The 27,697-nt window shown below is 37.7% G+C and overlaps 1 protein-coding gene across 2 annotated transcripts in view; it reads left to right on the forward strand.

Moving 5' to 3' along the window:
* COL4A3 (collagen type IV alpha 3 chain) overlaps window positions 1-27,697 on the forward strand; it is a 58,886-nt gene that overhangs the window by 9,297 nt on the left and 21,892 nt on the right. For both annotated transcript variants that reach the window (XM_038146039.1, XM_038146040.1), the window contains exons 2-29: window positions 2,000-2,056; window positions 5,088-5,177; window positions 7,070-7,114; window positions 7,591-7,635; window positions 7,930-7,992; window positions 8,748-8,801; window positions 9,642-9,668; window positions 10,273-10,350; window positions 11,244-11,306; window positions 11,783-11,818; window positions 11,931-11,972; window positions 13,402-13,479; window positions 14,882-14,944; window positions 15,217-15,273; window positions 16,992-17,036; window positions 18,443-18,496; window positions 18,875-18,916; window positions 19,623-19,710; window positions 20,069-20,104; window positions 20,425-20,589; window positions 20,792-20,884; window positions 21,602-21,697; window positions 22,046-22,116; window positions 23,343-23,531; window positions 24,395-24,563; window positions 25,753-25,845; window positions 26,323-26,427; window positions 27,255-27,352. In XM_038146039.1, the coding sequence (XP_038001967.1) occupies window positions 2,000-2,056; window positions 5,088-5,177; window positions 7,070-7,114; window positions 7,591-7,635; window positions 7,930-7,992; window positions 8,748-8,801; window positions 9,642-9,668; window positions 10,273-10,350; window positions 11,244-11,306; window positions 11,783-11,818; window positions 11,931-11,972; window positions 13,402-13,479; window positions 14,882-14,944; window positions 15,217-15,273; window positions 16,992-17,036; window positions 18,443-18,496; window positions 18,875-18,916; window positions 19,623-19,710; window positions 20,069-20,104; window positions 20,425-20,589; window positions 20,792-20,884; window positions 21,602-21,697; window positions 22,046-22,116; window positions 23,343-23,531; window positions 24,395-24,563; window positions 25,753-25,845; window positions 26,323-26,427; window positions 27,255-27,352 (2,142 nt within the window). The remainder of the gene's footprint in view (window positions 1-1,999; window positions 2,057-5,087; window positions 5,178-7,069; window positions 7,115-7,590; window positions 7,636-7,929; window positions 7,993-8,747; window positions 8,802-9,641; window positions 9,669-10,272; window positions 10,351-11,243; window positions 11,307-11,782; window positions 11,819-11,930; window positions 11,973-13,401; window positions 13,480-14,881; window positions 14,945-15,216; window positions 15,274-16,991; window positions 17,037-18,442; window positions 18,497-18,874; window positions 18,917-19,622; window positions 19,711-20,068; window positions 20,105-20,424; window positions 20,590-20,791; window positions 20,885-21,601; window positions 21,698-22,045; window positions 22,117-23,342; window positions 23,532-24,394; window positions 24,564-25,752; window positions 25,846-26,322; window positions 26,428-27,254; window positions 27,353-27,697) is intronic.

Consider the following 27,697-nt stretch of genomic DNA (forward strand, 5'->3'; position numbering starts at 1 on the left):
TTGATTTGGTAATCCTGTAATGATCTGGGCATATCCTTTGACCTAGATTTTAAATCAAAAATATTCTTCATCTAAATATTTGAAAGAAATGTAAGTTTTTACTATGAAAATTACAAAATCAAAAAACAGGAAATAAACCTGTGGCTTTGGTTAATACACTTACTTATATAGATGTTATTGTGAGATTTTTGAATAAACTGTTAATACCTAATATTCAATTTCCTTATCTTATAACCTGGAAACATCATATTGGGTTTTTATGATCCTTTGATAAAGGAGCTGCGGGCATCTTGGAAGGATGTGAAAGCATACTGCAGTATAAGTGAGCAATGATTTTTTGGTTCAAAGCTCCTGTACAGAAGGTGTAAGCTAATCTTACATAAAAATCATATGCCAAAACATTTAGTATTATCCACCTAACTGACTGTGTAATGTTAAATCACTGGTCTTTTCAGTTTAGTTTAGAGTGATATGTGTACACAAAAAGACCTAAATAGATCTGAAAGCTTTCTAACGGCAAATTAAACACATTCTAAGCATTCTGACTTCTTGAAGAGCAAAGACTCTTTCTTTCAGTAGTTTATTAACTTAGATTAATTGTATAGTGTCATAAATTTCTACATGTTCATGCATTTCTCTTCACATTGGATCATCTTTGATTATAAGATAAAAGTGTTTGTTCTGTATCTGTACACATTAAATCTTCTGCAGATTATACCTGTTATGGGAGAGTAATTTCACTTTTGGATTTCTTTACATATCCTGAAAACTGTGCTTTGCATACAGATGCTGGAAAGACCTGCTTCTAATTTGCTTTCACAGGCAGGAATAAGGTACAACTCCATGAAGGTCTATAGAATTATAATGGTATATATCTGTGTATACATCTTACCTTGAGCAATTGCCCTTTTTATATTGCTTAGCAGACCTCTACCAATAATCAGTTTTGAAGAGAATGCTTTGGGATGCAAGGTACTGTCATGGAATAAGGAACAAGAAAATCAGTTGTCTTATAAACTATCCCAAATTTATTTGGAGATATACATCACTTTATCCTCTTGTATTGATGCTTAAAGGCTTAAAATATCTGTCATATAACTGATTTGATGAATTTAGATTAACCAGTACCAGATTGATTGATCTCACCAAGGAGAAATCAGGATACTGTTTGTTGTTAATTCTGCACTAGTTCTTATTCTTGTATCCCTGGTGATATAATCATAGTGGTTAATATAATAGTACAGGTAGCATAGTTAGATGGTTCTGTTTCACATGATACCTTTGTTTTCCAAATTTCTGATGCAGTACCACTTGAATTCTAGCTGTCAGATCACAGTAAGAGTGAGTCTTCTTTAAGTATGACAAAGAATTAACTATTTAAAGTTTGCATTTCTTTAGAAGTCTAGCATGAAACATCAAGTAGCTACTTATTGGTTTGTCTATAAATCAGAGGCGGACACAATAATTTCTTGAGGATTTGCCTTTCATGGCCAACTGATTTTAATTTCTGCTTTATTTTGTAAATAAATGTTTAAGTATCTGTTCACTGCAGGAATGCTTCCTGCAGCTGTTTTTAAATTGATATATGGCGTCATCTCACCTAAGTTCAGTCACCTAAAAGACAAGCAGCACCTGTCAGGAATTGTCAAGTCCATAGAGAGCAGCAACTACTTGCAGCATCTTTCCTCCATCATCAAAGAAACATAAAAGTTACAAATTTGAAACAATGTGACTATTGTAATGTGAGAAACTGTAGAGGATAGTTAATTCAGTCTGCAAGATCTCACTTATGCTCTTAATTTGTCTCAACAGACAATACAGAGGAATAATGAGCTCTTTGTCACTGTTGAGAATTGCCTCTTTACAAACATTTTTTTTTAAAGTTGTGTTATTTGTAAAATAATTACTTACTAAAACCACTGAGATCTTACTTGCCTCTCTCCAAACAACTCAGTGAGAAAATGAATTGTATTATAACGTTTATATTTTTGTTTTTCAGAACTGTGTATGCAAAGGTAAAAGTCCCTGCTTTTGTGATAGCACAAAAGGTAGTAAGGTAAGAACAGATACATTTTCCTTTTTGAATATTAGCTTATATACTTGGAAATTGTTGGTAGATTACTTCAGTGGATACAGTGAGTGAATTTAGTGCATGATGGTATTTTGCCAACAGAGTCTACAGAGAATGATTACCTTACAAAGTTCTGTTAACTTTGAGGAATCTGTTTAACTAAGCCATTTCAACTGAGTTTTTTTACTGTATTATTATGTTTACAGCACTGTATGATGTTTGGACACCAGCAGGACAACAGCTCAAAAACACCAGGTCACTTTCACTAACTCTTAACAAATGCCATTACCTTGGCAGCTGCTCTCCTGTTATAAATTTCATAATGCCATCAGGAGTCTCATGTTCAGTGCTTCCCTCTTTCCATGTCTTTCCCACCCGCCTCACTTTGCCAGTTCCTGAAGGAAAACTGCATACACTGGAATCAAACAGATAAACTTCTTGTAGATCAAGCAGGGCATGAGTTTCTGGGTCCTAATCACAAACACCTTGCCAGCACTGAAGGAGCAGCAAATCCATCAGCAGTAACAGATCCACAGCTCTGCCTGTTGCCAATAGCAGCTTGGCAGAGGCTCTGAGTGGCTTTTAGACAAACCTAAATTACACAAATGCCAAAAATTCTTTGGAACCCCTGCTCGCAGTTGGAAGAACAACTGATTCACAAATGAAAGGGGCATTATTGAAGAAGTCATGGTTGCAATTGAGGTGAACCATGAACACAGAAGTTCCCATACTAAACCTTATCAACAGATTTCAGACATCTATAAAGAACTAGGATTGTGATTAGTCCCACTGATTGGTCCCACCTGCTTTTATGAAGTTGGAGAAAATTTATCTGGAAGTAAATATGCTCATTATTAAAATATACATTAATCAGTGGGAAAGGAGAATACTAATATTTTAGTAAAATATCCCTGTTTATCTTTCATATTGCTAGTTGGTCTAACCTGACTTTGTCCTAAACAGTGAAATTGAAACCAGTTAAAAACCTAGGAAAAAAAAAAAAATAAGCTGCCCCCTAAAAGAGAAATATTAATAAGAATGGACACCCACAACTTGTCTTTATCAGTTCCATGGAAAATAACTGATCAATTTGTGGCTACGAGTAAATAATAATTGTTTAGACTGATGAAGTTTTACATGCAGAAAATCAGGATAATGACATTAATCAGCATGTCTTGGTCATTATTCAGTGTTTAGAATTCTCCAACCTGAAAATCCTCGGATCTTGTTGATCTGCTAAGAAGAAAGTGTAGCTAAAATTGCCTTTTCTGTAGAAAGGGCAGTGAAGCTGTCAGGAGAGCCCAGTGCTGCTCTGGGTTCAGGCAGCACCGCGTGGCTCTCGGCACGGGCAGGCAGGTGGAGGAGTTTGGTTTTCCTGGGAGCTGGTACCGAACCCCCTCCAGCGGTTCATCCTGGGATAGCAGTCATCCTCCTACCTTGGGATGCTGCTACACAATATACAATAGAAATAAAGATTTTTTATAAAAAGCTATGCCGATTTATTATATAGATCTCACACACACTTTATAATGAAATTCTTATTTTATATGTGTCAAAGTATTATGGGATTACATTCTATCTTGAGAGATACAAATATATTATAATTACTGTTTTTTAAATTTTTATTTCATTCAGAAGCTATTTAAAATCTGGTGAATTTGTGGGATTTTGAGGAGTATGAATTGGAAAAGCCAGAATATTTTGGCTTCCCAGAGACATCTTGGCTCCTGTCTTGTACATCAAATGAGACACTCAAACTGTCACAGCAAAATTTCACAGGCTTTCTTCGTATAACTTTGTATAAAGCAATAGGAAAACTGGCTCTGAGAGAATTTATAATCTCATTCTCTCCCTCCCATGTCATGCTGTGATGTGAAAGGTCTTGAACCAGCAGCTCTCCACTGATGTAAAAACGAGCATGCTAAACTGCTGCTGTCTGAAGGGCTGAAACACCTTTTCCATGAGCTTCCGGGCTTGAAACACTTCATTTAAACCAAGTTAAGACTTGTATCTTCTATATCTAACTAAAAACCTGAAAATGCCCCTTTCACTCTAGCTTAGCCTTCTGTATTCTGTTTCCATAGCTTCAAATTTGTTTCCTTCAGTTTATTTATTTGAATTTGATCTTAAAAAAAAAAAAAAAGCACACATGAAAAAGTAATTTGCTGTCTTAATCTCTGACACTCAGAAAAGTTTAAGATATTTGTCATGTAAAGCAAGGGAGTTTTAGTCTGTCTGAATGGTTTTGTTTCCTTTGACTCCCACTGTTTTCTTCCTTGGCTTTCATGAAGAAATATTGATGGTTTGGAACTGACCTTGCTGTACAGCAGAAGCTGTAGGCACACAGTTTGTGGTGATTGGGAGTGGGGCTGGGCTGAGCCTCATCCCCAATGGGCACAGCTGTGAGCAGCAGGTGAGCAGCACTGCCAGCAATGAGCCATGGAGTGCCCAGGGGCACTGAGCAACCACCAAAGGAACAGAGGGCACACAGGGGCAATGCATCAACATGAGGGGATAAAAGGCTGGGCTAAAGAACAAGAAGGGATGACTCTTGAAGCCTTCTGAAGTGGTAGGGTGCTGCTCTGTATGGGTTGAAGCTTTCTGAAGTTGTGTGATGATACTCTGTGTATCGTGCCTGTCTCAACTGCAACAAGTGCTGTGGCATATGCTGTGACAAGCAACCATTAGTCTCTCAATTTGTGTTGCTAAGCATAATACAGAAATATTAATAAGGAATACATATCAGCTGCTTTCTTAAACTTTTCATGCTGTTAGCTAACTTCCATACTGTACAAAATCCTGAGTACTATCTCATGCTCTGATAATTCAGCCATACTTATGAGCCGAGGCAGCCCAGAGATGAACCACAAAAAACAGGTCAGTGTTGGCAAGGGCAGTGGATCTGCCACAACAGCAGAAAGCCAAGGGGTATGGGAAGTAATGAATGCCTCAGAAATAAGCTATCAAAAGGAGAATTCATGGATATTTGAAGAGTTTAATTATTTTAATGTTACAGGGTGAAAAAGGCTTTCCTGGTGTTCCAGGTCCACCTGGTCAAAGAGGCTTTCCTGGTCCAGAAGGGCCTCCAGGGCCACAGGGACCAAAGGTAGGTATGTATGTGAGACAGGGAGACACACACAGAGAAACTACTGTGCTTGACAAAGTTAGCTATGGCTGTGTAGACAATTCTGTTTTACGAAACCAAACCAAAACCTGTCTCAGAGCTTCCCATTTTGGGGGGATGTTGTTTGGTCATCAGCTGCAAGGGTAATTTTGACTGCATCAGAGTAGAGCTGATATGACCATGGGCTTTTGTTGTCGGTTGTCCATTGGCCAGTGCTAAAGCAGCTGGACTAAACGGCCAGAGGCAATGAACGTGGGTCTAGACAGATTTTTGCAGCATACCTCAGTTTTTGTCTTAGTATCAATTAACATCTTGATATTTGTTGCAGAAAAGAAAGTAAACAAGCTACTAATGAGACAAATATGACAAATAGATTTAAGAAAATTTGAAGGGAAACACGTTTCTTAAGATAAATCTTGGCCCGTTTAGGAAATACCTGGTTACCTGTAGTATGGAGTGGCTTCAGTGACTTGAGCTTTCTTTCTGAAGGCCTAAGCTGAGGCTGAATACAAATTTTCAATATCTCCTGCATGAGTAGAAAAACAAAAAATTGTGCATTAAAAGCATTTTATGCATAATTTGTTTTGAGGAGCAGTAATCTTGCTGTTGTCAATAAATTTGCTCTGGTGAATAACTTATTTTTTGTGTAAATATGGTGTGTACTCAGCCACTGTGTAAACCAGGAAGGTGCTGCCACAATCAGATTATGTCTAGGACCTGCACTAATGTGGCTACAGCACTTTACTATAAACCCCTTTAACCAAATGGGTTTTATCATTTTCATTTGTTTAAGTATTGTTGCATTATTCTGTCCTATCTTATTTTTACAATACTTTCTGGAAGTGATACTCATGTAGATTTAATACATGTTGATGAGGCTTTTATCTGAATTCATTGAAGTGTTCAATACAGCATTTCCCTTCTAGTAAGTGATAATAATTCTACAAGAATGGCAAAAAGTAAGGCTATTTTATCTAGCAAGATCTCTGTTAGCTTGAATTGCCATGTGTTGTAGTGTGTGCCAGTTAGCCTCTCCTATCCAATGCCTGTACATTATCTGAAATGGAATGTGGCCCAGGATTTTAGAAGTTCTCCACATTTTCCATTACCTTTCTGGGAATGTTAGAATTTTCTTCCTAGCACTAAAGCTCTAAGCATCTTGAAAGAATTCCAGCAGGTTCTGTGCAGACGGTGCAGTGTCACTGAGACATTCTTGCTGGCTTCCTTCAGCCTTGCTCTCCCATCCTGCTTTGCCCCCTTTCAGTTTGCTCCTGGGCTTCCTTTCCATGCTCAACTGTGCAGGTGAGAGTACATACATCTGTCTGATCTGATGGACATCACCCATATCTGGGAACCTCCCAGCTTTTTCCTCACAGGGAAGCACTTCCAGGACTCCATAGCAACTGCTTTCTTAAGATACATGGTTATTTGTTTGGACCTATGGTGAGAAATAGATACTTTTTCACTATGAGGGTAGGAGGGTGGTGAGACACTGAACAGTTTCCCCTCCCCTGGGAGTTCAAGGCCAAGTTGGATGAGGCTTTGAGCAATGCCTTCTAGTCAAAGGGGTCCCTGACCATGTCAGGGGGTTGGAACTATATAATCTTTAAGGTCCCTTCCAACTTGAAGCATTTTGTGACACATCCCCTGTAAACACTGAAAGGGAAGGAAAGACACCACAATTTATGCAAGTTGTATGAAATTCTTGTTTCCTTTATTGAGTGTAATAGGCCAATCAATCATTTATTTATATAGCTGGTTTTGTGTGCAAATAATGGAATTAATATTGAAAATACTGCATATCCTGTTGACATTCATATGCTCTTTCTCAATTGAAATGTACCAAAAAACATCACTTTCCATTTTTGATCTAGGGTTCTCCAGGGCTTACAGGCTTAGTTGGACCCAAAGGTATACGAGTAAGTGTTTGTATTTTAAACAAATTTACATGTATTAAATGTCATGCTAATTGACAACTTTGTTCAATAATTTGTGAAAATAAAAGCAAAACATTGTCTGATTTCAATGTATGGTTAAAATTTATGACACAGTCTATGCACTAGTATTATTTATTTTTAGAACTTTTGCCCTTTTTGCTGCACCTTACATCCAAGGTTGTTGCTGTATGTATTTAATATTTGGGTGTGCAGTGATAAAGTCAGACTAGAATACCACAAAGAGTTGCTTGGGTTTTTTTCCTGTGGGCAAAACCAGTGTGTGTTACCTGTGTGTAACCATTATGCTTGGCTCACAGTCAGAAGAGTTAAGGAAGTAATGATCTTTTCATAGAATCATACTTGCATTCATTCTTATTATGACTGTAGTCAAAGAAAAATTGCCTAATGAGCTTTTGTTTAATATTCATAATATTATTTCTTCGGTTTAATATCATTAGGGACTCCCAGGGATACCTGGATTTTCAGGTCCTCCAGGCCTTCCTGTAAGTAAAAATGAAACTGATTTAACCATTTCTCTCTTACTTCAGTCTTTAGTGCACAATTATCCTCAGCTCAATGTGCTCACTCTAGTGTCAACATCAGCATTGTCTATGTCAATTGACCTAGAGATAAAAATCTTGGCATCAGCAATTCTTACTCGTTGTAATGATTTAAGAACACATTGTAATCTTTCAAGTCTTGTGAAACATTGCTCCAACACAAACTTGTTCAGTGTTTCTGTAAGGCAATATCAATGTACAATAACAAAGCTTGTGTCAATTTTGTGCTTCTTTTAGGGTGAACCAGGAGCTGTTGGTCCTCCTGGGCTCCCAGGTGTTCCAGGATGCAATGGCACAAAGGTACAAACCAAGCTGTGCTCTGGAGATTGCATTTGGCTGTGCATGGGAATGGCCAAAAAATGTTCTAAATTCTTCCCAATCTACAACTTTGACTTGTTTTGCTTTGTGACTTTATCAGCTAGAAAAACTTGAGTCATGGGACCAGTGAAAGGAAAAGTGCTACTTTTTTTGTGAAAAATAAATAATAATACATAATAAATAATACATTCTAATGGCCTTTGCTAAAAGATAAAAATAACATTTGATAATACTTCTTTTCATTAAATCCAGGAGATCTAATTGGTTTTGTCCAGCATGTCCTTTTGTTGCAATGGGTTATAAAGGAGATAGTTAATCCATTTTTTTTTGCCAGTATCTAGCTTGCAGTTAGCAATTCATAAATCCTGAAATAATTAAATGAAAAGGCTCAATGTTAAGTAACAGATTTACCAGGTTTTCTTTGCTCTATGAGCATTCTCTATGAAAGAAGGAGTCTTTGCTCTATGACTCTATGAAAGAAGGAGTCAGAATAATCCCTACTACAGAAAATCATCAATTTCTAGTGAAACTGTGAACTAATCTGAACAGTCTAGGACAGAAGTCAAGCTGCATAAAATGCAAGAAAAATCCTCTTCTAGCAAAATACCATGGTCATGAATTCACAGTGCATTTAGTGTGAGTGTAATAGCATAGAAAACTTTAGTGTGATCATTTGACAAAATCAGGCCAAATAATAAACCATAAGATGCATTAACAATCACCGTTACTACTTTCAGGGTGACCAAGGATTTCCAGGTCCTCCAGGTCGAAGAGGTGCTCCAGGCCTTCCAGTAAGTGTGACATTCATGATTGTGTGCATTCAAACCACATAAAGCCAGTCCCTGAAGGAGAGCAAAGCCTCATGTTAGCTCATACTGACAACAGTTGAAATATATAGGTATCCCCATTTATTAGTATGAAAACTGTGTGGTAAAGAGACCAAAGTTAAAAGTAATGCTTTATTGTCTGCATGTTGGGCCTCAACTTCTTAGCTCGTGACTGCATGAAATTCATTGACTGGATTTATCTCTCATGGGATACTCATGAAAATTTACCACTTACCCCTAAAAGATATGTCCAAGATATATTTAATAGATTGCAGTTTCAGTTCATGCCTAAGTATCTTTGAGGAAATAGTGGCTTAATTAAGTCATTAAGGACCAATCCATTAAGAACCAATTCTGGGAATTAAACCCAGAACTTCTCACTCTGGGTACACTGCTTTGATCCCAGGATTTGGGGATTTTTCACTGTAGAAATGTGTTTGAAAGAGAAACTTTTATACAAATAGAAAAGGAATGCTGTTTTTTAAGTTCCACTGGCTTCAAATCTAATACTTATAAATATGATCTTTATTTTACCAGCTTTGCTGATTTTGTTTATTCATTTATTAAGATCAGGTTTCAAAGCTTCTGACTTTAATTGTAGAGTTGTACCTGTGAGATTGACTATTTTTAAACAATATGCCTTTTCTTCTTAAATTGAAGTCTGGCGCAGTAAACATGAACCTGGCTATGTACCTTCTTCATGAAAATAAATCACCCAAAGAGCACCAAGCTTAGACATTATTTAGAGTGTGTTATTTCAGCACTCTTATTTTTCTGTTTCAATATGATTGTTCTTCTTCCTAGGGAGTTGCTGGTATCAAAGGAGAGAAGGTCAGTTTTTTGCAAGATATTAAATGAAATATTTATTGGTTATCAACAATTTGTGTGTATGTTTGTTGCTCTTTACATCTCCATTCATGGGAAACAGAAGGTTTACCTTCCAGAAGAAGCAACCACAAAGTTTGGTCCTTCCTTTGTCCTAGTAGCATTCACCTCAGGTTGCAAAATGGTCTATAATTTTTTTTCCCCTCAAACTACTGTTACTGCATGTAATTAATTTAACACTTTCAAGCACACAGAGAACTAAGCTCCTCCCCCAAACAGTTTATGAATTCATATGGAAATATGCAGATGCACTAGAGACTGTTTTATAGCAATGAAGAGCAACAAAAATAAATTGAAAGCAAGGATTGTGCATGAGTAATGTAGGTATATCTGAAAAGAAAACTGCTCTTAACAGAGAGCTGGAAGGCCTGCAAAAGATATATTGGTTTTCATAAAATCTGTTTTTAAAGGTAGAACTATCCATAGTAGACAGTTTCCATCATTATGCAATTCTGATGTTGCTTATTTCCCTACAAACTGTATTAGAAAATTTGTTGCACTACAGAGTTCTACAGCATAACTTTTTGTTTCTTTTCATCTAATTGTCTAGGGGTACCCTGCAGAGGGATATAGCCAAGAGTATGGTGCAAAAGGTGACCCTGGATTACCAGGAATGCCTGGTCTCCAGGTAACTCAAAATAAGGGGTGCTGAGGGAGATATGTATAAAAATATACAGTTATATGTATAAACACATTCTATATAACACGAGTATGTATTAAAATTGTTTGGTATCTTACATGACTTAAGTATATTATTTACTTAATATAAATACAGTGTTTATTTATTACAATTGTGTCACCGATTTCTAAACCAAAACTAATCAGTTTACAGGCCAGTCAGATTGCAGAAAAACAGTACTTCAGGTAGGGAGAAAAACTGGTCACAGATCTATGAGTTTACCCCTACACATGTGGAATAGAATAGTTCAGTTGGAGGGGACCTATAATGGTCTTCAAGTCCAACTGCTAAAATTCCCATCAAAATTAAGACTGAACAGGATAGACCAGCTCAACTTCTACAATACTAACAAAGGAAAGAATGGTCCATATTTCAAGAATGATCATTAACAGGGGAAGGCAGGGCTGACATTTCTTCTGACTATTGGAATAAACAGGGAGCAGCTTTAAATTAAAAAGAAAATAAAAGTGTTTAATTTTCCATTTCTTTGAAAAAAAAGCTTTAAAGTATAGGATTTATTGAACAGAATATTTGAAGGATTGAAGGCTTATAAGAGGCATTAATAGGACCATATGGATTATGAGTCCACATTTCTCAGGCGACTTACATCCTCACTTGAGTAGTTTAGTTTTAGAACAGATGTTTTCTTGTGTTTCAAAGCACATGCCAAATAATGAAGCAGTGAGGAAGAATTATACTTCTGTGTTTCCCTGAGACAGGAAAAGGAAATTCCGAAGCAGAGCTGCTCTTCTGTTTCTCATTCACTTCATTGAATCTGGTGTGTTGTATTTTGCTCATAATCTTACCAGGAGATTTATTCCTATTTCTTTTTTAATATGCAGGGTGCCCAGGGTGCTCAAGGATATCCTGGGGAACTTGGACCACAGGGCCCTCCAGGACCTTTAGTATGAATTTGTTTCACTTGTTTCTTTGACCTTTAATTTTCCCTAAACCCTATGGAATTACACAGATACAAGTACTTGATTCTCTCAGACTTATTTGAGGTCTAGACACGTGTACGTAAAAACTGATTTTCTGCACACATCTGATTTTTTAATTTTCTTTTGATTATTTTTATGCATGATAATTTCTATATTTTCAGAAGCATACCTTGTCCATGTAGGCATATATTTTACTTTTCAAATAACTATCTATCAATTCACTTTAAATACTAATATGCATAACATTGAGGGATGCATATGTTTGCAACTCTACTGTGTAAACAATCTGCCACCCACTGACAATGGCTTGCAGTTGTAAAGGTGGAGGAAAGAGTAAAAATGGGATATAAGTTCTGTGGAAGTTGGGTACTTCAAAACACCTATATCAGAGAACAAGATTGTGAGTTTTTAGCTGAGGATTTTTTTTTCCTGTTTTGTAGGGCATGCCAGGGAAACCAGGACCTCCTGGACCTAAGGTAGTCTCAGATTGGTAAAAAAAATGAAAACTTCTGTTATATGTAACATGAATCAACCCATGTTTAAGTGTTTGTAAAATTAAAAAAAATAACATTTGGGGATTTTTTTCAGGGTCTTATGGGACTGAAAGTAATAGGAGCCAAAGGAAGGAAGGTAATTTCATAAGAAGCTTTAGACATTTTATAAGTTTTGTTTCTGTTTTCTGCATTTTCTGATTTGCTGTGGTGAAATGTTTGGGGAAGTAAGTCCTGTAAAATGCAAATTTTCAGTATATATGTGGGAGTCTTTTGTTGAAAAATGGAAACATGGCAATGGTCTCTAAGGTCAAAACATTTTCACATAAGAGCCAATGACATAAATGTCTAGACAGAAGATTAGACACTGAAGAGAAGCCAGTAATTACTATTTATTAGCACATATATATATGAATATATATATATGTATATTTTGTGTAGTGTTCCTAAATGCTTATCTAAGCAGATAAACAGAGGTAAATATGTAGCATTTGTAGTCTCACAACTTCTGTCCAGTGTATTTTCAGTGTCAGCCCTTGTGATGCTAGCAAAACCCCTAGGTTTTGAATAAAAATTGGATAATTTGTCTTTCATGTACTTACTTTGTATTCCTTGTAACTGACCTTGAACCAGGAATTATTACAAATGCCCACATTGTCTCTCAGCACCCAGCCTGCAGTTGCAGGACTACTGCAGTTAATCTGAATATTCTTGCAAGAGATTAGGACATCTCACAGTTATGCTAACTGACCTGCACAGATTCAGTTTTAATATTGTAATCACAACCAGGAATGTGCTAGGAGTTCCCTGGGTGGTAAAAAAAAAAAAAAAAAAAAAAAAAAAAAAAAAAAAAAAAAAGCCTGTAAACCTGGTTATTCATTAGCAGTAGCTCAGGTGACCATGGAACATCTTGCTTCCTAAATGAAAGAGTGACACATTTTTTACTGTTGGGCTGCAAATCCATGCAGAAGCATTCCTGGCTTAAAATCACTGAAAACTGTGGATATTGTTTTGTTGAGGTCCACAGGAAAGATCACACTGAGGACTTTCCCAGTTCTCAAAGATTCTTAATGAAAAAGTGCACTTCACTACTTACGTTGTCAGTGAAGGACACGTGAAAGCTTGTTTTGTCTGCTAGCACCATGGTTTGGTGATCTCTCTGAAATACCCAGAATTGCAGTTTGGGGGATGTCACCAAAGACAGTTCATGTAATTTACTGATTGACATAATTAAACAGAGATAAATATTGTAATCAAGGAGATATTTTTGCTTGATTCAAAATAGTTTTGTACCAAATAAATAGGATTAAAAAATTTAAATTGTTTCCAGAAACTTTAACAGATAGCAGCATACTCATTTTTGTATTAATCAGCTAGGGGAAGGTTAAATCTTCCACATGTCTTTTTTTACTGGAATTTAAATGGCAAACAAAGGTAAGTGTTAACTGAATTATCGGCTGAGTGTAATGACAGAAAAATTTTCATGATATCAAAAGTATAGTAGTAGTAATTTGAAATAACAAAACCACACTGCTTGTAATTGGCTCTATTTTTCTTTTTCTTTCAAGGGTGACACTGGGTTAACTGGACCCCCTGGTCCCCCAGGAACTGTTATTGTGACGTTAACTGGACCAGACAACATGACGGTAGTGAAATTGTTGAACATCACATTCAGATAAGCCATCTGACTAGGTTCTACTTTGTGAGGACATTTCCATCTTCGCTGCTCTGATATAATTTCTTTTTGCCCATACTAACGTTTTTCAGACTTGTTTAATTAGATTCTAAGCTCTCTCAGAGTGTCAGTGTGGAGCCAGCTCAGCTGAGCCTGGCTGCTCATGTGCACATCTGCACATGCCAGTGAAATGCTTCTTGCTTACCAGTACCCCACCTGCTGGGAATCTCTGAGTACATGAAGAGTAAATCACTTCTGCTTCACCAAATCCACATGGATGTCCTGAATGGCTATCAAAGCCACAGCTGCATTGACCTCTGGGCCTTGGCATTGAGAATGTCAGACTCTGAGCTACCAGAGTTTCACAAAAGCTTACGACATGTTCATGTAGTTTGTTTTCTCATTATTTTTACTGAAACCTGAGTAATCATGGAAAGTGTTGGAAAGACAATAAATATGGAAGGAAATAGTCTGATTCAGCTTTAAGTATTGCTTTGTGAATTAAAATCTTGCATTGTATCCTTATATAGAAATTAAACAGCAGTAGCTGACAGAATTATAAGTATTCACATATTAACAGGACAAGTCTTCTACGTGTTATTGATTCCATTTTTCTTATGGAATTTTCATCTATCTATGGAGTCAGCCAAAGTCCCTCTCCACTATGTGCTGTGAGATAAAAGTGACTCACGACCGAATTGAGGAGGGAAGAGAAAGATTGCAGAAGCAAGGTTCAGCTTTTAGGCACACCAGTTCTCCTTGTTTAGATCAAATACAGAGCAACTGGAGCACTTTCCAGTGACAACTGTGATGGCTTATCATGAGATAATGGCAATTTTTCAGCAACACTGGGCATTATTGTTTAGAAACCTCTCAAAACTCCTTCCATAAATAGTTTGGCACATGAGTCTAACCAGGTAATAATTAGACAATGAAATTTGGCTTTATAGTGACTTTAGGACGTGGCCCAGTCGTACTACACTGTAGCATAATCTAATCCTGCACCCACAGGGACAAGGATGCTCTAGGTAGCCATTACAATTACGTTTGGAAGTACCTCTAGCTCCAGTGAAGCAACTAAGGTTTACTTGGGTTTGTTTCTTGTTGCCATTTGTGGGGATATTTACTGCATCCTTTTGCTTGCAATCACAGGTAGGTTGTTTTTCCTAGCTCTATTCTGAAACAGTTTCTTTTTCAAACATCCGACTTACACTGATACCAAGTTTCTGCTTCTTAATCTTTTGAGTAGAACCATCTCTGCTCAAAGAATCTTGCTGGTGACATAAGGATTTCCTATTTGTAGAACCAGACTGATATGGTAAGCATGGAAAAATCCAAGACACCACAGTAAGCTCTTCTTTTCTGTGTCATAGGACTTGAAAGGAGAAAAAGGAGAAAAAGGATCAAGAGGACTCCCAGGGCCAATGGGGTTTACAGTAAGTGAACAAAAGTAAATCCCTTAAATCCAGATGTTCAGGCAGCATCACCTAGTAAATGCTACTCTTTACAGCCCAGTATTTACACTAATTATTTCCACCTTTAATGACAAGAATAGAACTAAGGAATAGAATAAAATACCTACTAACAGCTGTATATTTTAAAAGATAAAAAATATTATATATATATATATATATATATATATATATATATATAACTTAGAAAATGTGAGTTTCAGAACATGAGTATCCTCAGTGTAATTTTGTTCCAGGGGCCAGTTGGTGATTCTCAAAGTGAAAAGGGTGATCGAGGAGAACCAGGAGCACAGGTGTGTGCAAACATTGAATACATATGTATCAGTCCTTTCTGAAAAACAGATTTGAACTACTGTTGCTGTCTAGTTTTTGTCTCGCTGCTACTCAGAGCAAATTTGCTTAGATTCAAAAGCTCTTTCCTGCAGTAAACTAGACAAGAGCTGGAAGTCAAGTGACTGTACTTACTTACACAAGTACTTGAAGTAAAGGTCAGTTAATTGTGAGTATGTTTTGGTTTGTTGGTTTTTTTTGGTATAAAGGTTCTGCTGTTAAAACTTAGTAAAAAAGTGCTCTGCTAGACATGTACTGGCTTTGTAATGCAAAGGTATAAGTAAAAGAGAAAACACTGTTTACTTAAGGCAGCAGACTTAAATTTGTATGTTCAACCAGCAGCTGTGTGGAGATATGAAGCAAGTTGCCTAAGAATTACTTCCTTAACAGCATAGTATATGAAAAAATATTTATTTTTAAAAATTCATATTAAATACAATTTACCTGATTATATCTTTTTTGGGAAGATAATTAAAGAAAAGCTATTACTTTCATTCAAATACCTTTCAAACTTTCAGATAAAAAGTAATCAATGACAGAAACAGGTTCTTAGTAACTAAAACTACTAATTCATAATAACTTAATGATAAATAATCAGGGGAGAACTCAAAAATAGTCAAAAAATCAAAATGTTTTGTGACATTTTCTGAATACAGATTTTGAATACATTATGAAAGCAATACTAAGAAAAATAATTTTCAAATTAAATATTTCAGTCCAAATGTAAATATTTTTGAAACTTTTCTCATACTTCTCGTGGTTGCAATACATTTTCTTCCACAAGGAAGGATAGCAAGACGAGATCCTGGTACTACCTCAGGGTTGTTCTTTCTTCAGTTGTATGGTGCTACAACAAGCATAATGTTAGAGGGAAACTTGATTGTTACTTTTATTATTCCTATACATAATGAAAATTGCAAATTGAGTTACTAAAGTAAAGTTCTAGAAGTTCTTGCTGTCCAATGTGTGTTATTAATACTCCATCCTCTGTGTCTCTTTCACATTCTTCTGCTTGCAAAAGCCTTGTCCCGCCACGCAGTATTTTTTGCCTCACTTCCCTTTGTCTCCTTCTTTTGTTATGAATTGCTCAAACGATGCTTTCTTGTTGCCACACAAGATACAGGACCCCAGCAGATGCTGCCAAACGGGCCATGGAAAGTAGCAGATATCTCTGGCATGCTGCCTCCTTCTGTTTTCACTTTTCCATCTACTGCCCTGCTTCAGACACCTTTGAAGTGCGCTCCCTATTCCTTTTCATTAAGTAATTTCTCCTCAAGTTGTCCCGTACAAGAAATGGGCTTCAGAGAGTTTTTCTTCAGCAGCCTTCCAAGTTTACCATAGGAAGGGCTGCTAGCTGCTGTATTGTTTTATCGTTTGCCTTCTTTCTGCAAGAACCTGATTTTGCACCAAGCTTTCTGCACTTGCCTGGCACTTTGTACTGCTGGAGTCTGGTACAAATAATCCTCCACAGGAGAAGCCATGTCAGTAGAATATCTTACTGTCTGTTTTGTAGAGTTTTATGAACTTTAGTTATGATAAATGAATACTTTAAAATAACCTTAATGGCTTTTTACAGTTTACACAGTTTACAATTATGTGCACAGCATTGAGTTGCTATGCTCTTTGAATGCAATATCCTCACTTTAAATTGTTTATTTTATTTAACATTTTTCCTTTGTAGGGGAAGCCTGGAAAAGAAGGTGCCCCAGGTCCACCTGGCTTACCGGTAATGAAGGAAGCCTTTTAAATATTTTCTAAGTGATAGTCATCTGTTTATGACAATTCTGTCTTCCTGTCACAGCTTTTCTCTCATTGTGGAATGTATTTCAAAATGTTGGTTTGGATAGACTGAAAAACATTTCCTTCATGCAGCTGGCCTTGGAACACGCCATGTCCTCATAGATTTATGTGCAGGAGAAAGAGACTCTGTTCATAGATGTCATTGTTTCTATGTCAAATAAAAAGACCTGCTGCTTGCTGCTGAGTGTCTAATGAGTTTGAAACACACTCCAAGTTAAGCAAAATTCTACTGAGTTTTTTCTGGTTAGTCACATTGAAATTTTTGCAAAAGAATTATCCCATCTCTTTAACATAACTTGGGAAGAGAAATTAATAATTTTTAATCACTAGGATCAAAGACATTGTTTTACAAAGAAAAGTTATTGTCAGGGTCAGGGCTGTCTTGGCCTGGAACAAGATGACTGATAGCTATTAGACGGTAATTTTGTCAACATATAGTTCTTAAAATATGCTATTTTAGAAGCAAAATATTCTATTTAAAAGTTGGAGTTGTTCAAATGTGTTTGAAATACTGTATTCAATTGGTTAAGTATCAGTTCTTTTTACTTCAGCTCTACTTTCACAACATCATTGGAGTCACAGTGACCTTATAAATATCTTACCAAAATTCTTACTGCCAGAATAGTCCATTGCACATGTATCTTACTATAACATCATCTTTGTCATGCTAAAATGACCTTCACAGGCAGTCTAAACACATTCTAGTCTGACAAAGAACACTGAATGACAGACAACAAAGCTCTACTGCCTCAGCTAACAAAAAGAAAATTTTGTGTCATTGCTCTGTTCCCATTTTGGATTTGCCCACTAGCAGTGCATTCAATTTGCATGAGTCTCCTCATGCAAGAAGTCCCTCTCCCTTGCCTGTATTCACTTGCAGAATGCCTTAGTCTGCACTGTTTTCCCTCCTGGTGCTGCTGACACTTCTTGAGATCAGCACCATCCTGCAGACTGAGCGAGTTCTGGGGGAGGGTGTTGAATGGGAGAGTCTTGCATTGTGCTCAGTTTCTCCCCTTCAGAAATAATTTGCAGAGGGAGAACAGATCAGAGACTCCTACTCTTGTGCCATGTACAGCAGCTCCCCTTGGGATTGTTAGTGTGCTGTAATAAATGCAGGTTTGGATGGGACAGTTGCAGCTTTTCCTACAGACATGGAGCTGTACCTCAAACTGGGTCTTTCACTGCAGTTTCTTCTCCTGAGCAAGTTGCATTCACTTTGCCATCACCATGAAAGATTTAACCTTTACATTTTAGATCTTACTCTTGTCAGTGATAAAAGATTATAAAATGATAGGATTATATCCTTATAAAATTCTGTATTGTCACCCGCAGGGACAAAAGGGTGAACAGGGCAAGCCAGGACTGGCTGGAAGGCAAGGAGCTAAGGTATTGTCGAATTGATTTGTTATTTCTTTTGAGGATGAGGTTGAGGTATGTTTGGAGGTTATTATTTATCACTGTGTACATAATAGGTCTCACTTGGCCTAAGAGATGACAAGTAAGGGTATCATGGAATAGGGAATGGATCAGCTGTAACAAACCATGTGTTTGAACTGGTGTCCATCTATGTCTGCTCATGAGTCCTGTAGGTTTTGGTGTATGCAGCTGAATAGTATTGTAAGGAACAGAGACAGGGTGGTGACAGACTAGTCAAGAACAGTTGTTTTTCTTTAAAGTTTTGAGCAATGTACTAAAGTAACAGTGGGTAAATGTGATTCCATATATTGTTTTTAATAAAAAACCTATCTCTGTTCTCTGATGAAGGGGATGAAAGGAAACCCTGGTCCACCTGGCGCTTGTGGTCGGGTAAGTATAAATTACCTTCATATATCATTTTTCTAAACCCTTATAATAAGAAAAATCCAAATTGTTTGCATGAGGCAATAATGGATGGCCTGTGATACTCTAATCAGGCATGGCTTTCTAAAAGTACTGATATTGCTGTGATTCTTCACACAGATGAGATCTTCTTTCATATGGAATTGCATACAGTATCTGTGCCTTGTTAGACCTCACCTGGATCCAGCAATTTTGGCAGGAGACTGGGCTGTCAAAGAACAGCTACAAAAATTCACAGGAGTTAATATTTAAATAAATTTCTAATCACTTCCAGAACAGGCGCCCGTAATTTTAAAATCCTAAGAACACTTTTTTAAGAAAGCAAGTTGGTATGAGTACTGTTTCCCTGTCTAGTCATGCTGTCTCCCTACTGGCTTTCCTAAAGGCCCCATGTGCACCTAATGGAAACCTTCTGCCTAAATTGTTCAGAAGAAATAGCTTTGTAAAAAGCTGAAGCGTTTGTGATATTGACAGAGTACAAAAACACCACTGCTGCTAATAACAACTTTGATTTTATTTCTGGTTGCTTGTAATTAGTAAGATCTTGTAGTGTCAGAACATCAAAATGATGAATGAGATCAAAACATTGCTTTAATCAAGTGTTCAGTGTGAGGTAGTATGCTTCTCTCTTAATTCTTGCAACTCTTTCTTTTCTTACCACCTTTCTCTTGAGACGGAGTATTACGATTATGTGGTTGGTGAAAAAGGGGATGAAGGACCCCCCGGACCTCCAGGACCAAAAGGTCAACGTGGCATGCCTGGTGAGTGGGATACCAAAATTACAATCCTGTAGTAAAAACAGTTCACTCAAAGAGCTTATTGCAGACAACATTTTCAGCAACCTTCTGCCTTTAAAAGAATATTTCCTAGACTCACATGTAATTGCTGACTTGAAATGTATCCTGAGACTGATTTTTAGCATTATTTACCCTTAAAAATAATTGCCAGTATGGAATAGTTGCATGAGTGGTAGATGCCTCCTCAGGCAAAACCAGATTCTTATTTTAAATTTTAAGCTTAAAATGCAAAAGCTCAAAGTTTGAATTCAATGCTATTGAACAGTGACTTCGTAGAGTATAGAGGGGTTTAACTCAAGTTTTTAATACCTTGCTTTTGCAGGGCCACAGGGTCCTCCTGGAGCTGCTGGTAGACCAGGTATTTGCAATAATAAAATTCATTGTTTTTCCTGTCACACTGAATCAGCTTTGTCAAATATTAATTTCAAGTGACTTTAAAAATATCTCTAAGTGTTAAAAAATTGTCACTCAAGAGCTTTGGTGGGTCAAGTACTCAGGTAAAGATCATTTTTAAATGTCTGTAGATTCTCACTTCGATTAATATATTGCAAGATGATAAATATTTGTGGGATGAACTTGGTGTGTTTGTCTGTCACTCATTCTATAGAGTACTTAGCTTTAAAATGCCATTTCTTCTTTAACTCTGTTTTTTTTTTTTTTTTTTTCCCCTTTGGTTAGGTGTGTCAAGACCTGGTATGAGAGGTCCCCCAGGATTTCCTGGGCCAAAAGGAACAAAAGGAGAGAAAGGACAGACTGGCTTGTGTATAGTAGGCCCTCCAGGACTGCCTGGTATTACTGGCAGGCCTGGTTCTGTTGGATTGCCAGGTCCCCCAGGAGAACCAGGTACTTCTAGTCGCAGGTGTTCTGGATTTTTCCAGGTAGCTCTCTCTTCTAAATGAATTTTTGAATATCTCAAGTTGGAAGGGACCCATAGGGATCAGAACACTGTTTCCAGCTCATCCCTGCAACCTTTTTCTCCCTTAGCAAGTAGAGAATCGTCTGAATAATCTGTGATGTAATGGTGCCATGCTCATTTCATTAACAGGTAGAGTAACATTTGGAACTGGCCTGCCAGGACTTCCTGGAGAGCCAGGGTGTACAGGACCTCCAGGACCTCCAGGAGATACTGGCATGAGAGGTCAGTTTCAGATAACTGTTGCTCAGAAGTAGAAGTAGGTACAAACTAGTAATCTTCATGGATCCTCATTAGATTTTTAAAAATTCAATTTACCTTTTAAATCATTTGCTGAGTTCAGAGTTTTAAGAACATTCATTAGGGATAGTAAGATGTCTTCCTCCCCTTACATCAACTGAAAGAGCAGTGATGTGCCAGTGCTGCACAGTTGTACAGAACTGTCTTTACTAGAACAAGCAGTTACTACAGATTGGTAGGGCTTTGTACTCTGTTATGCTCTTGCTGACATTTCATCTCTGAAAGACACTACAACTTCCACCCACAGGAGCTGCTGAATCTCTTTGCCCTTTGCTTTTCATTAGAATGACCCTGAGTGTTGCAGAGCTCTGTTGCTTGGAAGCACATGTCCCTTACATACTTTTAGAATCTGGCTTATCAGTAAAGTGACTGTATCCAAATTGTTTGCTAAAACTTGGCTTGAAAAAATCAAGACATTTAAACCAAATGTTTCTGTCCCTTCAATTAATTGCAGTCAGTTCTGATTGACTTACTGACCACAGGTAATTTAGTACTGTGTTAGAAGTGATCTTCCAACAAAATTAAGGCCATTATTTTACCACTCCTGGCCAAAAAGTGTTAGCTATAACAAAGTAAATAGCACATTAGTTAAGCATTAAAATGACTTGCTGTGGAGCAGCTAATGATTTATTTTCATTCTAGGTGATGATGCTCGTGTGTGTACTGATTGTAGCTATATTCCGGGAATGCCTGGTCTTCCTGGTTCTCCTGGGCTTCGTGGTCAGGATGGCATGCCTGGTAAATTATCTTGCTTCTAACAGGACAGTAGGAGTGCAAATGATTTTGTTTTTAGCATGAGAATCAGGTGTGGGCATGTCTGCAACCTGCAGTCCTTGAGCTAGCACTGAGGTGGTGGTGAGTGTGAAAGCCTGGGGCAGCTTGCTCTGCTGACATGAGCACAAGCCCTAAAAGATCGGAACTCGGAGTGCTGATAGGCTTTTGGTGCAGCCTGAAGCCAGCTCAGTCTATGATGAGTAGTCAATGTAACAACAGAAACATTGAGTACTGGATGCAGTTATTGGAGCTTGTCAAAATCCATGTCCTTGTTTTCATTTTTCTTTACAAAATATACTGATTCTTTTGCAGGTAGAGAAGGAACAACAGGTCCAAAAGGTTCTCCAGGTTCTCCAGGAACACCAGGGCTTCCAGGGGCTCAAGTAAGACTGGTTTTTCAGATTAGCATTCAGATCCCACAAGAATTATTTCAGAGAAACCTCATGGCTAGAGCTATGTGCAGTGTCATAATGGGTGATCTCAACAGGTTTTTTCCTGTAGTAATGAATGTGTCAACATGGGAGGCAAGGCCGAGAATGTGATGTATGGCTCACACAGCTTTACATGAGCCTGGTTGCTCAGTGCAGCAAGTTAGCCCAGGCAGTGAGGCAGGTAAATAAATACCTGTGTGATGAACCTGTGCTGCATTTCATGGTGCTGAGGCTGCTTGTTCTGTCTGATATGGGTAGTCTATAGTTACCTTCTATTCCTGTATATAATTCAATAATCATGGCAGTGGCTGTAAAGCTATATGGATTTTTGTATGCTGTGATCTTTGTCAGACTTCTTACTTCTCTTGTTTCCCGCATACTCAGGAGTTGCTAAAGCCCCAGCTGTGCAGAGAAACTTGCTTCTCATCATAGCTTCTTCAGGGGTGCAAAGGACACTCCCTCCAGGGAAATGTTATGAAGAGGGAAGTCTGCCACTTGCTGGCACATACATGTCATTTGGTTGTGCTTAACTTGTGCCTGTAGTAGTAATTATTTATGGGAAAGTACAGCCAGTGCTGTCCAATAAAAAATCATGCACAAGTGTTCATTGTGGTGGTTGCTGTACAGATGCAGAATGAGTCTGCTAACAGGCTTTGCCAGGAGCCCCCTCACAGTTCAAGAGCCCAAGATCACTACAGCCCAGGGTGCTTTCAGCTGGGATAGTGTATCTACTTTGTAACCTGTGGGGGAGAGAAGGAAGAGGGAAGTTAACTATGAGCAGAGCCAGCTCTTGCACTTCAGGTGTCCCTGGGGAAATAGTCCAATGTGGAAGAGAAATCTCCAACTAGGTCTTAAAGTCCTTCTTTTTGTGCCATGGTTTTACTCTTTCAATTATGCTACATTATTCCTGTTTGTAGTAGCATAAATGAAATGGTAGTCTTGTCAAAAGAAGTAAAAGCAGGAGAAAAAGAAAAGACAAAAACCCCCAAAACCCTAGTCATTGAAGTATGCTATTACAGAGAATAAAAATTAGAACTGGGAGAACCCCTCTGAGGTATTTAATTCTAAAAAAAAAAAAAAAAAAACCAAAAAAACCCAAAAAAAACAAACAAACAAAAAAACTTGAAAACAGATGTCATACATCTAGCGCTGAAATTCTTTTGATAACTCTGTCCTAGGGACCTCCAGGTTTTAGAGGAGATCGAGGACGTAAAGGATCAAAAGGTGAACCAAGATATGTACATCCAGAAGGGCCAAAAGGTGAGCAAGGAGATCCAGGAGCCAGGGGAGAAAAAGGAAGAAGAGGTTCAAGTGGATTTCTGGGAAGACCTGGCTCTAAAGGATCAAAAGGTTCTAAAGGTGAAAAGGTGGGTATGCACTTTTTGCAATTAATATGGAAGTCATGGAAACCTCAGTCTGTATTTTATCTTGTACAACAATCTGTTTAGTCTATGCAGATATTTCAGCTGAATATCCCCTACCTGACTGAGGGTACTGTCCTCAACTGTAACAACCAATATGCATGAAAGAAGGAGAGGAAATATTCTGATGTAATACTAGAGAGAGATGAGGCCAGTATAGGTACAAATTGCTGAAAAACCTCAGCAGTCTAGTGAGATTTTAGTTTGGATATTGATACTGGAGCATTTTGTTGGATTTCAGTGATGGATAAAATCTTTTTAGAAAGCATTTTCCTGACTACTTATAATGCTTAATAATTCAAATACTTGCTGTTCAGTCTTTATGGGATAATATTCAGTGAGAACTGATCATAAAACTAGAATTGTTAGGACAGAGCTTAGCAGAAATAAAAACTAACAATTACTGTTATGTTTTGTTGACTGAGAAACTGTTAACATGATTCAGATATATGTGTCTCTAAACGTGAATCCAAAGAATTCAAGGAGAGTCAGAGCTGATGTGCATTTGGTTTTTTGCTAAATGTGTTTTAAAACAGAAGAAAAGTGTACAGTACAACAACACAGCGATTGGAAAAAAGTCAGGCAATTGTATTTATTTGTCGTATTTCCCTCTTAATAGCCCTCTTTTTGTAACCATTGATATTCAAATTTATATTCATTTAATCACAAAATCAGAGAAAAAATTTTTAAATTATCAGTGTTACACTGTTACTAAAATAATACAAGATTATAGTCAGAAAAATGGGAATTGTGTTAAGAAAGCTGGTGTGGAAAGCAAGTAATTCTTGGTATACATGTGTGATCATTAGGGACTGGCTGGACCAAAAGGAGATAGAGGACTACCTGGATTGCCTGGTAGACTTGGGCTTCCTGGAGAAATGGGGCTTCCTGGACTGGCAGGTTATGGACCACAAGGAGTAAGAGGTTTTAAAGGCTCTAAAGGAATACCTGGACCACCTGGATTACCTGGAGAAGCAGGTTAGTAACTTCGCTATTTTACTGCGCCTTACCTATGTTAAGGAGTACTTGCTTAAAACTTGAGAGATAGAAATCAAAGAATTAATTTACTAATTTGGGAACACAGCTACAAAAACCCAGAGCTCCAGACACTGCAGCTACAAAAGACATGCCAAAGGGAGCGCAGAACTGCCACAGCATGGCTCCCTCCCCAAGTTTCTACTTGGCACCAGCCTCACCATTACGTACCATTTACTCCCTCACCTAGGGTTAGGCTTATGCCTAGGGATAGGGTTACATCTAGGGTTAGGGTTCTGAAAACCACAAATCCCAGAGCTCCAGGAACACTGCAGCTGCAAAAGGCATGCCAAGGGGAACACAAAACTGCCAAAACGTGGCTTCCTCCACAGCATTTTCCTTGGAAACCAGCCTTAGCCCAAGGCTGCTTTTACTGTGAAACATGGGATACCTCTCCTTTCCATGGGTCTTCTAGAACATTGTCCCAACTTCAGATACCCCCGAAGATAGTAGAAAAGTCTTGGGGTGATGAGATAATTAAGGCTGGAAGCACCTTTGTGTGCTCTGAACTTCATCTCAGCTCTGGGACAGCTATGAGATCAGACCAATTTACTGAAGACATTATGCAGTTGGTCCTTGAAAACCTCCAAGACTAAAACCAGCACATTATCTCTGGGCAATGTGTTCTAGTGCTTGACTGACCTCTCTGTGGAAACTATAACTAATCAAATATCCAGCCAGTCATCACCATTAGTGTAATCTAAGTCAGGAGGTTAAATGTAAAGGGCATAATAGTTTTTGAGTGCTGGAAACATACTAGTGGAAGAACTCAGCTGAGTGGCAGATATTATCAAGCTTGCTTAAAGATAATGCCCATTAAGCCTTTATGACATGGAGTTGAAGATTTAAGCACTTGTCAGTTGCATCATTTTCCTGTTTACTTTGTGCTTCTTTTTCTGCATCTCCCCTAGACTGCAGGAGGGCTGAGAGGAAGACTGTGGGTGTCAATAAAATGATTTTACTTAATGAAGTCAGGATGTGAAGGCGTTTCAAATACCTGTTCAAGTTTCAGAAATATGGCAGCTGTAGACAACTACATTTTTAGCCAAATAGATGGATCACTCATATTTTTAAATGCTTGAGATTGCCAAACTATATGCCTTTGTAATATTTTATAATGTATTTGCTGAAGGTCTGAAAGGAGAGACCAGTAGGGCAACTCCATTACCTGCATTGCCAGGACCTCAGGGACCACATGGTTTACCTGGACCCCCAGGAGTGCCTGGTGAGTGCAGCACTAAATCAGTAAAACAGTTAAAATCAGAGATTGGTTAACTGTAAGGTATCTTTGCTTGGGTTTAGCAGAACAGTCCTTAAAACTGTCCTGAACAGCACAGGAAGTGTTTTTACAGTTGTATGGTAGTTTGTTTTTGTAGTTGCTATGTTTCAAGCCTCACTCCTCTAAAGCGTGTTTGGAACCTTTCAAGAAGTGGAAGATTCATGTCTGCATGTAGCTGTCTCTAAGAATCTGGAATTTGGCCAGATTGCATAAAACTTAACTCACAGTCTTATAAATGCTTTGATACTGTGAATGCAATTAGCACTTTAACTATGAAAACCTGCAGTGGAGAAATAGTGCCTAAATTCTAATATAATCTACAGTTGTGTCCTTATTAATAATCATAAATTATAACACACATAATCTTACAAGTTGATGTTCTGTGGTAAGATAATTCACAGTTTATTTATTTTCTTTGGGCAGGTAGGGTTGGAGCAAGAGGTCAGCCAGGTGATCCAGGACATTCAGGACCAACAGGTGACACAGGCTTTCCAGGGCTTGGGTTTCCCGGGAACCCAGGTCCAAAAGGTAAAATTCTGGTTTTGATCTTAAAAAAAAAATAAAATTAAGTACACCTTAAAATAATTAGCAAGTTAAAAAAAGAAGATCAATGAACTAACAGATACGTGTTTTTAGCAGTCTTGTAATTTCCTGTCTGAAGTCTTAGAAATGACAAGTTTGAAATATTTTGAGGTATGTCAGAGTATGAAGTATCAAAGCTGACAGCCGGGAAATATTTTTAAAGACATTGGTGCTTGCTGGAATACTGCCCAAATAGGTGCAGCTATCTCATCTGAATGCTATACTTAATTCAGATGGATTCTTTTTACCTGGATATGTGTTACAGAGACAGAGCTGTATAAGTGTCAAAGTACTTTATTTTTAATCAATTGTGGTTATGTACAATGCAATAATAGGTAATAGAAAGTATTTTCAATACTTAAAATTTAGCCATTCCTCATGCAAATTTATAACTGCCCTTGAACCCTAGAAATACTAGGAAATTCTCATAATCTTGTAAGGATTTGAGTTAACAAAAAAAAGCTCAGATAGTGAAACTTGTACCAAGCTGCTTGCTAAAGAGAACAGCAGGGAGCTAACATCAGAATGGCTTCACTTGGAAAAAAAAAAAAAAAGGTGACATGCTTCAAGTCAGTCAATTAACAAGCAGTGTTTCAGCCAATTTTGAGTGAATATGTAAGGAAAAAGATGCTGTGTGTCACATTAGCTCTGAAATAAAGATCCTCCCTTCAGCTCATGTAAGCTGCATTAGTGTCAGAGGCTCATAACCGCACACATGCAAGGACCCTTTTGTAAAATACAGCATCTGTACTGCCATTTAATTCCTTTTGCAGGAGATAAAGGACTTGCAGGAGGCAGAGGGCCACCAGGTTGTGAAGGAAAGACTGGAGATCCAGGCCGAGCTGGAAACCTAGGGCAACCAGGACAAAAGGTTTGGTTAGAAATATAGCACAAGCTTTCCAATAGGTCCCATTCATTCAATTTTATACTGAGCAAATAAATTAGAAATTGTAAGGAATATAGGAATTCCTTCATTTCTTGACTAGTCGTGGACAAACTATGAAAATAAATTCTTTCCATAAAAATGGGCTCAAGCCAAAATTTTTGATCCAAATACAAGATTTCAGAATTTCAAGTGTTTGGGATGTTTTCCTACTTCAGCTTTCATACCACAAGGAGGATATTGCATTGCTTACAGAAAAAAGAAAAAAAAAAAAAAAGAAAAAAAAAATTAAGGCCACAGCTGCTGAAAAGATGCCTGTTCAGAAATCCCATT

The sequence above is a fragment of the Motacilla alba genome, chromosome 9 (assembly GCF_015832195.1).
Source record: "Motacilla alba alba isolate MOTALB_02 chromosome 9, Motacilla_alba_V1.0_pri, whole genome shotgun sequence".
Taxonomy (NCBI): Eukaryota; Metazoa; Chordata; class Aves; order Passeriformes; family Motacillidae; genus Motacilla; species Motacilla alba.